Genomic DNA, 13,748 nt, shown 5'->3' on the forward strand with positions numbered 1-13,748 from the left:
ATTGTGAAGTATTTTGATTGTTTTTATGGAAACTCCATCAAATGTTTTCATAGCAAGAAAAATTTAACAATTCATGGTTGACTAATATTAACACTAAGAAATTATTTCTCACTATGAGGAGGATATTTGAACGTGTAGAAGTGATGAGAAAAGTGGCTAATTGTAAGTATAGCCCGTGGATATTTACAAATAATTTTAAATTAAAGCGAAAAAGTTTATCATGTTTTACCTTTCACTCAATTTCTGCAAAATTGTAAATTGATTACAGGTTCTAAGAATGCAATAAAAACACGTGATTTTATTACAAAATATTTTTAACAGAAATCATACATGTCTGTCGACTATGTTCGTGTTAGTATATCCTGTACTTTGTGTTAATAGAAACAACATACATATATATAGAAAACTAAAAGCTCAACAAAATCATTGTGAGAACATCAATCGAATATTTACCTGCCATAAGAAGAACTACGTAGAGACATCTGAAGGCGGATGTGTTATTTGTTAAAAAAACTGGCAATAGAGCTAACGGGTAGATTAAAACGAACAACGTTCTCCAGTAAATTTTAATGGCTCGCAGCAACATAGCGGCCTTTGTTCGAAAACTGTCGACGATCTCTGGAAATAAAATATTTGATTAAAGTGATAGTTGAGCTTTTCATACTACTTAAGTGATAATATGCAACTCTCCGCTAAAAACATAGGGTTTGGTTTCAAAGATAGTCTAGGTACCAGAATAGATAAAAATTCCTCTTATATAGAATTTATAATAGAAGTTTATCGAAATAATAGTATCTTAGAAGTGAGTGGTGAAAAATTATGTAGTTAGTTGTAATATCTATCTACTCAATTTTATTTATTAGTTATATTGAAAACTTTCCCACCAAACTCTAGATAAAGAGCACGAAAGTATAAAAATAAATCAAACGTGGTTCAACGTGATAATGTAATTATAATTGACAATATACAAGTATTTATGTATTTATGAACAAAACAAGCATGAGCAGAACAGATTGGCTTCAATGCCTCTAAAGCAAAATCAGTCAATAGAATAGAAATAATAGAAATTTTCCAGACATAAACTAGCTAATTCAAAGCCACCTTGAACGCAAAATTAAATGAAAACAGCCAGTTGCTCTGTCATATCAAGAAAAGGGAAGTAGTTTACCTGCGCCATAATTGGAAGGATTCAAATGAAAAATCCCCGAGTAAACATAAGAGGACAAAAATAGAATTTGAGAGATGGCTGATACGAAAAAAGTATTCAAAGTTTAGAGCAATATTTTTATAACATTCTAATATTAGGAACAAATTTCAGAAAGATGAAAAAACATACGCTCGGTCAATTGATAACTACTACTGTTAACAAAGTCCTTTCGGATATAACTATTACTACAAACTTGCGCTTCATTAAGTATGTACAATATGACCTTTAATATCAAAATACTCACCAGAAACGTCAAACAGTACACAGTAATAATTATCTAGGCCAGAACTAGAAATAGCAATCCCGGGTATACCATTTATTATCGAAACTTTGGATTCATATTACATAATAATGGAACTTTCAAATACCAAAACGTATAAACCAACATTCATATAATAGATTGTAATTTTTTCTTATTTAAACTACTTGTATTGGCGGGATAAATTGTAACACCTGTCTCTTACTTACTAAATTCATTTACACACTAACAATACACTCACTCACTTCTCATAATAATTAACTATTCACTACTTAAATAATTTATTTAAATTCACCGGTTACTTTTCACTTTTTGGGTCCGTTCATTATAGCATTGAATTAAACACCTTATTTTATAATCAATCTAGTATTTATACCAAAAAGAATTTCTCGAATAATTCTAGAAAGTAGACAAACAAACAAATAAAAAGTTAATCTCAGAAATTGGATCTAAAAATCAATATGAACAAATTGCCGCTGCTTAAGAAGCGGTTTCCTGGAGTCGGCGCATTCGCCAAACTTTAGACTCTTCTATTATAACCATACAGGACCAGCTTCTCGGTACATGCCGTGGACGAGTTGTCACTAAATTTTCGAAATTGTTTGCAAGCTAATATATTCTGTAACCACGCGATAAGTTACAATACGAAAATTCCCGATAAAAATTTTATTAGTAATTAGTAGTAGTCGGGGCTTGTGTCGAATCCCACATTTCGAACTCCATTTCATCCCATCCTTCTAGTATTTTTCATAATTCATTCACAATATTGTGTTACCGATCATTCTGCTCTGTGGTATGTTCCTAAATGGTCTGTCTTGCAATCTTGTTTTCAGTACATGTTCCTAGTTATTTGAATTGGCTATATATATTTTAGTTTGTGTCAATGTTGATCCCCTTTTTTTAAATATGTTCATAAAACTCTACACCTAGCATTTCTATTAATTTTTATATGAAAATTGGTTATGCTGAGAAAAATTTTCAAAATAAGTTTCACATAATGATAATCAGTGCATTGGTTTCTACTGTTTTATATTCTGCGTTTTCTATCAATAAACTTAATATAAACCATATTGTCAACAAATGTTCTTTCCTATTGTTATTAATTGGGAAAATTCTACAATCCATTTTGATATAAATTAATATATAACAATATTGTTATCATTAATTGTATATTTTTTATAGCACTCAATTTAATTTATCTACCATTGCCATCACAACCAGAATAGTAAGAAATTACTATAATATTAGTATGATCGAAAAAAAAAAAACATGATACACAGCCGCACCAAATATAAATATATGATTGAACCAAAAAAAAATAATCGCTTAATACACTGTTTACACTACCTCTACAACACTCAAAACAACACTGTCTGACGTGTATATCAATAATAAAGTTATTGTCTTCAGAGACTGAAAGTGAAATCCTTCAGTTTCTGTTCAGTGTGAATATTAGCAACGCTTTTAGAAATTCCAATCTAGTAAAACATAGTTTTCAGGGCATTGGTTTTCTTGGATAGCTCCCGCTCTGTATTTATATATTTGACTTTCCAAGGTACTTTGGGTACCTATTGAACAATTGACTCATAAATTCAGTTCCCAAGAAAAAGTTGGAATAACGACATACATTTTCAGATGTATTAATCGGTCACTAGTTATAGTTAAGAAACAAGTTATCAACACCTTGACCAAAAGATTAATAAATATTTAGAGAATAGAAATATACAACCCGAAGAATCTCACATATATAAACCATAATAGTGAGTATGTAAATAATGTGGCAGGACGAAAATAATAAGCGAACAATAATCCGATATAAGAAAAATTGTTACCAGATGTTTTATGCTATTTACAAAATGGGAATTCATTTTTGCTTTTGAGTTCTGCTGGCAAACAAATGACAAATAAAAAGATAGTGACGTTCTCAGCTTTTTAAGTAATCAAGATTTTCATAAAAGGGAAACGTAATTAACTAATGCATACAACTTTGCTGGTCAATAGATTCGAATTCTTTGAACATTTCATGTAATTGAAAAGTATAGATTATGTTGTGTTATGCGTTATTGTGTTAAGAAATTTAGATTAGTAGCCGTACTTTATAAATGCACTTTCTCCCAATTATGTGTGAAATTTTAAGTCAATGTTAATTTGTTATTAATTGGTTCGGTACTTACAAAACAGCTCCTAATAACTAATTTTATGCAGTTCGGTACCACTAAGAGCGAAATGATATCTTCTATTATTGTGTAAAGAAAAAATCAAATGATGACCTAATAAGATAATACAAGTTTTTGAAGGTAGGTAACAAAAATATATTATATACGTACATGATATGTTAATTACATGGCAAGCAAAAAATATTCATTGCTGGATAACTTTCTAACGGGTAACTTTTATACATAAAATTATGAAGGCTCAAAGTGCAATTTGTGCGAAGGGTGAATCATGCGATTTGAAAACTATTTGTTTCTTTTCTAAAATCTTGAAAAGTTATATATGTCTATTTATGATATAATACATCAATGATTTCAAAGAAAGTCTATCAGTCTTAGGTCAATAATTTTATTTTTGACGATCCTCAATTATCAATGGGTTAATTTGATAAAATATTTAAGTATAATACCTTGTTTGCTGAACATACAATGTTTTATCGGCTAGACTTGAGCCAGTAATTTTGAATTAGTCAAAATCATTTATTGTTACTGAACGATATATTATGGAAAAGCCAAATCAAAATAAAACTATGATACTTACCTTCTATTCCCTTACATATTTTTTTCAAAAAGAACTATGGAGTGGCAATATATGGTTCAAAACGTTTGTTGAAAAATGTTATTTTTTCAAGTTAGTGTGAAAATTAATATAAAAAAACAAAGTAAGTTCGTATTAAAAATTTCTCAAAATACACTTAACTTGTACTAATAGAATGACTCTTGAGTGTAAATGCACTCATCAGAAAGTATACCGATAATTGTTATTCAACGTGTCCATCACGGATATGAGTTTTATCAAAATAGACTCCCTGAGTTAGTATCATTATATAAAGATGGTAGAACTTCTTTTAACATACAGTGCATGCTTTTTGGGCTATATGTACTTATTTTAACAACTTAACCTTGATAAAATTACTTATATAAAATTACTCACAAAAGTTCCAACATCTTAAACAAATGTGAAAAGTACAGTTAGTTTAAAAGTTTATAACTTATTTTTTTTTTCAGAACAAACGCTTTTCACAAGTCAATGAATTGTATATTGCCTTCACTTTATTAATGTACAAATTTTTAGCGCATTTGTATTAGCGATATCTCCTCACCGGAAGCATGTTGAAAGATCGAGTTTTTTGCATTTAATTTCTGTGTAATTGTAGATGTGCCGAAATGAACGTGATTATTGTGATTTTTTCCGAGCACAGTCCTTCAAAAACCACCGAATTTGGAAATATCCGAGCAAACAAAAATACAATAATGAAGTCTTTGCAAAATTAAGTACTTACAAAATTGAAACTTTTATTTATAAATCATTTTTTTCATTTAATAAACCCATTATTATGAGAATGGTCAATAAATAATGAGGACAAAATGATTGAATAAATGAAATTATTGATATTTCTCTTGTTTTATTTTTTATGGAAATTTATTTATATAAATTAAGATTTTTTTAATATCTATTGATTGCTAACTATAAAAAATGCGCTATAGTTTCTCGCGCTGAGAAAGCGACTTTTCTACTTCTTTTAATATTAATACCAATACGAGTGGTTATGATTTATAGTATAGGTACTAATACGCGAATCAGATGTATTTCTTTTTTCATATACAGTTTTGCAATAAACGTCAAAATAGTAGCATTTTTCAAAGGAAAAAGAATGAACGTTCCAATCAATATATTAGAAGCCCATATTTCCTACATAAAAAAATAGAAGGTAATTTTAAGGTGGTTGAAGGTAGAGTTAATCTCTCTTTCACGTCAATGAATATTAAATTCATCATTTGGCGAATTTGGCGAAAAATAGGTTTGAATGCACCATCATTTGATCCAAAAATTAGAACAGAAATGGAAATATTTCATTGTTTCATGTTTTTTTATAATATTTTTCAAGTACGTCTTTTACTTTATACACTTGTTATACATTCAAATTACAAACTCAACTTCAATAAATCATAAACAATTTTGAGAACTATAAATCATACAAATTAAACAATAAAAAACATGTGATCTAATTACTATACGTGTATAGTAGTTACACTTACACTTCGAATTCGAATTGGTTCCTACAATATACACTTCTAAAATCAATCAAACTTTCACTTAATGATGAAGAAATAACATTTTAAGATAAATTAGATCATTCTTCAACAGCAAGTGAGAATGTGGATTCAGTAATTCTTTATAAAGTATATAACAATTTTTCATTAAATAGAAACTACGAGTATTACGTTTTTATTCTCCTTGCAAACGCCTCTCACGTATATTTTTGAACAATTAGTTTGGAAAGCTTTGTAATTTTATTCAATAAATCGCGTATCTAGTTATTAGAAGCTAAAATAAACATTAACAATTCGAATTTGACTGATTTTTACCCGCATTAGATAAATTGCGATAAAATGTTGATTTATGATTATTTCGAATTTCAGCTTAAATAGATTTTCCGTGGAAATATTTTCGCCATTCACAAAGACGATTTGTTGTGAATTTATTATTTTACATATTTTACGCGTCTCCTTCGCAATATTGTCAGAAATTCATGAGGAAACTAACGAAATGCAAAAAATGTTTGTTAATTGATACAGTACGGTTAATTTATTTCTGTTTTGAAAAGGTAATACTCGAAACATAAGAAAATGATAAATTTTCAATGGATTAGTTTGTATGAATGGTTAGAAAACGACTCGACTTTTAATCAACAAATACTTTCTTATGTAGCTCAGATCACCATTAATTTATGTGCGAATAGATAAAGAGAAAAAAATTGGGTCATTTTGTTGATCAAGTCTATCTATATGGTTCTCCAGGAAACCAATTAATTGTTAAAAAACTGAAGGTAGTAGATTATTATGAAACACGAAAATAATTTCTTAACGTTCTAGTTATAAACAATAGCAATGTATCAACTGAGGACAAGGTCGAGGATGGCGTTTTTACTTAGCCATTGACACCAACTTATTGAACGATTAATATAATAATAATCTTTCAGGTTAAGTACTTTCAAGGTGTACCAATAAGTGACAAGGTTTTCATGTATTTTTCACACATGATCGACGTTGATGATGTATCAACCTAAAAATTTCAATAAATTGGTTGGTTGAATTTTTAAAGAAAAATATTTTTTGACCTTTGTGCAATTGTGCAAATAAAGCCCAAGAGAAAATAGAATAAAAACTTCACTAGATAGTTCATTATTGTTAAGAGATTAATACTTGTTGGAGGTGCATAGTAACAAGGTCAACTACATCCAATCACTTCCCACTTCAGGTATAATGTATCTTTTATTGTTCTCATTTGATTTCACATGTTGAAATTACAAACACAATAATTAAAGATATTTCCTTTTTCGTACTCTCTTTTATTTGTTCATGTGGAATAGATAATACTAATTATTTGAGATACTCTTATGCTTTTCTATTTTTCCAATTCGATAGTTTAAGATACCAATGGAAACCTTATTAACAGCTAATCTAACGGGCTATCAGCTTATTTAAACAGGTTCTTCTCTCTTTTATTTGATACGAAAGGTGCAGCGCTTGCTTGATTCTACATTAAAATTTAGTGAAAAAGTGGAGGAAATGAAGAATAAGGATACAGTAATATTTTAAAGAGTTAGGATTGGGTTGAATGTTATATGTGCTTTTATTTTTTTACTATAAATTTTATTAGAAATAGTTTTATTCACACTTTGCATTAGATGTTATTATGTTTAATCTCAATACAATTCTTGTATTATAGATAAGGAATTTCCACAATGAGGGTAGTTAAAACAATATCCCTTTAGAAGATAAGAATGAATGTAATGAGAAAAAATACTTTCTTCACCATTCATTTTTGCCATCCCTCCATGATCAGAATTGAGGAGTACATAAGAACATAAAAGATTCGCACTGAATTACTTTTCAAGCCAGTGCGTCTGCAAATTCGTTGCCTCTTACACTCTGAATTCTTCAAAAATTAATTTTTATTTTGAGGTTTGTAATTAATTTGAGAGATTAACTGTCATTAGTTGGTAGTTGATGCTTTGATTCTTCTTAATATTTTGAAAATAGATTAAAAGGATTAAAAGGTCATCGATATGATAAAAATTAATAAACCGAGCTTTCAGAGCTTTCGACCATTTATATATTCATCGTCTGGGAAATAATTAGTTACGATTTGCAAAGGTTTTAAATTGTGGAAACAATAATTAATTAAATGAGAATCAATATAATCATTGAGTTTGAAAGTATAATGTAAAAGTATGTACATTGTATAATGTATATGAATATAAAAATACCAGCCCTCGATTATGAATATAATTATTCGAAAGCTCGGAATATATATTAAAACGAGTATACATTGGTTTTCTATTACTATAACCTCAGAAGAATCTCATATATAAACAAGTTGGCAAAGGAAAATATATTTCAGTTCTGTCATTTCATTTCTCTTCTAATACTTCCTATTAATCCACTATGATAAGTTGTCTGTAATCAAATAGATTGAGAGCTTTCCCCAAAATTCCTATATTTTGTAGTCCAACTGATTATTTCGGATGGTGAATGCTATCAGAAGCTTTGGCCAAAACAAAATATATACACAAATTGGGTCAACTCTAAACACAGTAATTTTTTTTATATGAGATAAAATCAAAGATAATAGTTAGTTCGGTGATTCATAAATTTTCATTTCAATTCTGATAATGATAATTTCATTTTTGGTTACGGGTCCGAGAAAAAACTATATCCATTATTGTGGTGCCATAATTATTAGATGGATTTTTCAATTGAGCATTTGTACCAAGAGTTACGAAAAAAACATTGAAAGTCTGTTAATTCTTCGTGGTTATTACAGAAATATCAACTTTTTTTGCATTGTTAATTTTTGCGCGATAGATATTACAACTATTAAAAAAATTAAATATTCTGGGAACAATTGACGGCGTGATTGTTATTGACATCCCCTGAATTATAAATAATAATATGGTTATACCAATGTACGAGTTTATGATAAAAACAAAATATTTATTTGCGTTTCTTCTTGTTTAAATAATCAATTGTTTTTATTTTAAGTGCGTCAATCAATCTTTGATCACGATCAAAAATGTTTTTATCTAATAATTAAGCTAATACAAATAGAAATGAAAACAAATATAGATCGAAATTATATGAGACACACTTGAAAGTAACACAGTTAAGAAATGTTTACAAAAAATTAGAGATATTGTATCCCGACCGAATGTTGTTCTTTCAGATTTGTTCGGCAACTCATTTTTTGATATTTACTTTTCTGGATGATTGGTTAATATGAACATTGCTATCCTTTTCTATAGTCCGAGGTATAGTAGTTACTGAAATTAGTGTTGAATCATGAATACTTTATATTCCACAGTTTTTCTACACTTCCTTAAGTTCAACATTACCTGATTTTTGCTCAATGGTAAATTAATTCAAGTTTGGCATTTTGTTAACGATTTCGCACTAATTAGTCGAATATGATTTTATGAACAGTGGAATTTACATTGCTGATGCTAGTACCGATAGAAAAGTAATCACAAATCCTACAAAGAGCAGACGAGTTTCTAAAACCGCAACTTTACTAATAAAAACAAGCATTGCAAAAGTCTCTCATTCTTTCGACAGTAAATGTGGTTTAGTAATGAGACAACATTAAGGTAATTCAACTTTTTGTTACTGGAAAACAAATAAATTTTGTTCCCTTGTCTTTGGCTCGTTACAGTTTCAACTGATTTGTTTATGAAATACATGGAATAAATGTCGCAAAAACAGATTAATAGGATGGGACTAAAGATATTTAGCTCAGTTTTCAGATAACAACTAGGTTTTGGTTATTTTGGTAAGCAATTGATTATCTCGTGTGTTCCCATGTTAGCTTTTCTTGGGTTTTCTGGTATTGAGTGTTGTTTTGTATTGTTTTTTTTTTCATGGTATTAAGAGAACAGAGATACTTTCTAGATCTGTTTCAGTGAAACTAACACAGCGAAAATCAAGTATTTTCGCAGTTTTTTTAAAGAGTGTGTAAATAAGCTTTCAAGCAATTTACAAAATTTAGGGCACTTGTATTTATTTTGTGCTCAAATTACGGAAGTGTTTTAGATACTAATATCATTAAAACATGAGAGAATATATTTCAAGGTTTTAAAATAACCCACAAACTTAAATATTTAGGTGGAGTCAACTCCTTTTCATTAGATGAAAAGAGCTTTAGTCAGAATCTTGCTTATTGTACAGAAGTTTTAGAGTATATTTACAGCTTGTTTACATTGAGCAAAACATTGCATAGTGGAAAAACAGAATAGCCACTTATCCGGGCGGAAATTTCGCCCTTCTTTTAGTAACATCTCTTTAAGAAGCAATTTTGCAATACATTTGAAAATATTAAGGTTTAAAATCGATCGAATAAGCTCACAAACCACACAAAAAAACTTACGACAATAGCTATTTGTATAACAAGGGTGGAAAATGCTACTTTTTCTCCCAAGGATGAATCGTTCAAGGGAGAAATATGCACTTTACCCACAAGTTATACATATGATTTTTCTGCCTTCTCCAGGTAATTCACTTATAAAACTAACAAACAAAATTTATTAGCTAAATTAAAAATAGCTCCAGTAAAACTTAGAGACACATTATTTTCATTATGAAAACCCACAAACCTATTTTTAATTTGTGCTAGGGTAATTATAATTATTTGTCAAATGGGAAAATATATTTCTTCTGATTTATCTTCATCGTTTGTCGAAAATAATATTACGTGATACCTATAAATGAGAATAGCCTTTCGTCTTAATTATTATTCGATTAATTTTACATTTATAAATTCACTACTGCTTCGATTTCTACATTCTAATATCAATCAGAATTAAATTATAAAGGTAGAAGTACGTACGGTTTAATGTCCGATGAGCCATTCTGAATCACAGTAACTACACAACAAAACAGTAATTTGGTTAATTTTGAATTTCAGAACTAATACGTTCCAGCACTAATGAAAAATTTATTCAATAGTTCAGTCACTGTTCCGATTACTAGGAAATATTATCCAAACTAATTGGTTTTTGACACAAGAAAATTCTCGAAAATTTTCTCTAGAATCATACGCATTGTAAAATAATTATATAGTAGTATTAATATGGTACTCGCGTTTTTATGAGATTGACTAAAATTGATAGCGATACAACACAGCTGCATACTTGAATTCGCCGCTTTGCTGTATTTAGGGGTCAACACTACTCTTGCGAGTGCGTCTTAAACTTTTTTTTGATAATTAATTGTTTAACTTTCGAATGTTTTTTTTTTATTTTTATTTATTTGTGATACGTTTATTATTTTCAATTATGTTGAAAACGGATAGAATAGAAACAAAAATATTTTCGAGCTATTTCGATATTTATCAAAATATTTTTCAAATACTTACAATGTGAATATTAGAGAAAAAAGTGTTATGAAACCGACAAAAGATCGATAAATATGGTAATGCTTTGTTCAGTGAAAGACTTATAACAGGAAGCATTATATATATATATATATATATATATATATATATATATATATATATATATATAAATCTTATTTCTTAGACCTTTCACATATGTTCTTGATTTTAGGTCCCTTCTGCTTTAAAATTAGTTTTTTCTTAAATAATTTTTTAAATTGACGTTTCGACTTATTTCAGTCTTTTTGAAGAAGAGAAATTTTTTTATTAAAACTTCTTGAGCTTTTAGGTTGATTTTTTATTAGATTGTTATCTCATCTTCTTGACGTTTTTCTTCTGACAAGAAGCATTATCAAAAGGCTTATAATTAAAATCATTAAAAATAATAATATGGAATAACATTTTTGTTAGAATTATTTTTTTTTAAATTGAAATCAAAGCTGAATAATTATGTGTACCCAGCTGTTAGAGGCCTTACTATGAAACAAACAACATTTTGTCCCTGAACCGCAATACACGATCATCAAATTATTGTTTGTTTCATGGCCTCCAATAGCATTGTGCCTATACTTATTTAACTTTGAAAAACTGATTAGACTGAATTTTTGTGAAATGTTACAAGAAACGAAAGCCATCAGACCCAATTTTTTAAAATGTATCCGTTTTATCGACAAAACATTTGTAATTCACATAATGCTTACCAATTCATAATAATAATTAATAATTATACATAAAAATGATACATAGCATCAAGAATATCTTTTTGGTTTAAAATTAAATAATGTTTGAGTTCACTTGAAATTTTGCTTAAGAATCTAATATTGAAAAAGTTTCAAGTCCAGTACTACTTGGGACGAATCTGAGAGTCAGACATAAAAATAAAATCATTGGATGCATCAGCTTCCAAAATATATTTGTATAAAATGTCAATACAATGTTGCCAGTAGTTGCCGCAAAATGATAAAAAATGTGTATAATTTTTTTTCTTAAACGCCCCTTATCTTAATTACAGATGGCGTTATGAAAATTTTTTATTCAGCAATTTTTTTTCCATTTTTTATCTCTCCTAGAGACGGAATCACCTTTTTTTGAAACACCCTGTATATTTATGTTTTTGAATCGTCTTCATTTTAGAACTCTTAATTAATATTAAAAAAAACTAATTTTATAACACAAGATACCTGAAATCAAGACGATTTAAAAACATAAATATATAATATATATATATATATATATATATATATATATATATAAATATTTTAAATTAAATTAAATTAAATTAAATTTATATAATTGGAATACTGATACTGCTTCAGCAAATTAATAGAACGAGAACTTATATAAGATAATGTATTTACATAAATTTAATTAACATATATCTTTTAAAATAACATAATCATATGCAACCTATGAATTAATGTTGAATTAAATTTGTACCTTTGTAATTATATAAAACAAGAAGAAAGTACGAGAGCTTCACTTAACCTACAAAATTTCATCTTCATCCATAAAGACCTAACCTAATCTAACCCATAAACATTTAATGTCATTCATAATCTAACCCTTAAGAATATACTAATATTCATAACAACTTGATCGAACCTGTCCTTGAATTTGACGTATTTCAATTTCAAGAAACAATTTCAATAGCAGCAAGAATCAACAAACTCCATATTTTTGTCAACTACAATTTTTAATATTGAATATTGACTCGCATGAATTTAATAATTTATAAAAAAAAATTGAGACACCTCAATTTATTAATCTGAGAAATTTTAATATTGTTATACTTTTATATAATGTACTGTACATATTTTTACAATGTACATTGATCATAATTTCTGTCTCCGATGTTATTGTGCATTTAGCCTTTGTACAATTTTTCTATGAAACTGAAACTTCAAGGACAATGTTCAATAAAAAGCATTATACATGGTTGGAATTTCAATCCATCTATTTATTTAATAGAAATATGAAACAATAGTTGCTGACAATTCGTGTTAGTGCAGTTGTTTTTGTCTGTTTTAAATGCATCAAACATGAAAAGGATATGGTACATTAGTCTGGAAAGATTTATTACTTAATATTAAAATTAGATACACTTGGACTATTAATTATAAATTTTTTCCCTTCAAAGATAAAATAATTTCTATTGTGTCTGTACCTGTTAATTGAAAGTTTTCATCAACTCAGAAATCCGTCATTTTCATAAAACTAATTGTACTATCAATATAATCAGCTCCAACATTCTAAAATGATTATTAATCTTAAGAAGATAACGTTTGATAATAAATATTTCAGTATACATACATAATTCGAAACTCGTTGCGATTACTATTCCACAGGATTTGACAGTTCTGCCAGTATAATCTTTCCGACACATCTAAAATTTGAACATTTCGAGTACATTTAAACATTGATCCCTATTTATGATTTTCAGGTATAAATCATCCAGGATAATTGTACAACAAATTTTGCCAATAATTGAAATAAACAAAACAGAAGTAGGTACAAATCGTGCATAAACTTCAAATAATCTTAATACTGGTTCAATATGTTTAAACCTATTCAGAATAAAAGACTTCATAATTGTCACTAAAAATTTGCACAAAAAGCAGCTCGAAGCCAGTCATAAAC

The 13,748-nt window shown here is 28.2% G+C and overlaps 1 protein-coding gene across 2 annotated transcripts in view; it reads right to left on the minus strand.

Annotated features, from left to right (window-relative positions):
• Window positions 1-13,748, minus strand: part of LOC130891036 (protein I'm not dead yet) — a 70,334-nt gene that overhangs the window by 11,898 nt on the left and 44,688 nt on the right. Inside the window, exons 1-2 of one of the 2 annotated variants that reach the window (XM_057795524.1) lie at window positions 10,566-10,894; window positions 454-618 (exon numbers count right to left, since the gene is read on the minus strand). In XM_057795524.1, coding sequence (XP_057651507.1) covers window positions 454-618; window positions 10,566-10,587 — 187 coding nt within the window. In that variant the 5' untranslated portion in view covers window positions 10,588-10,894. Of the gene's footprint in view, window positions 1-453; window positions 619-10,565; window positions 10,895-13,748 lie in introns of those variants that run through there. The other variant, XM_057795525.1, reaches the window with a different exon arrangement.

The sequence above is a fragment of the Diorhabda carinulata genome, chromosome 3 (assembly GCF_026250575.1).
Source record: "Diorhabda carinulata isolate Delta chromosome 3, icDioCari1.1, whole genome shotgun sequence".
Classification (NCBI taxonomy): Eukaryota; Metazoa; Arthropoda; class Insecta; order Coleoptera; family Chrysomelidae; genus Diorhabda; species Diorhabda carinulata.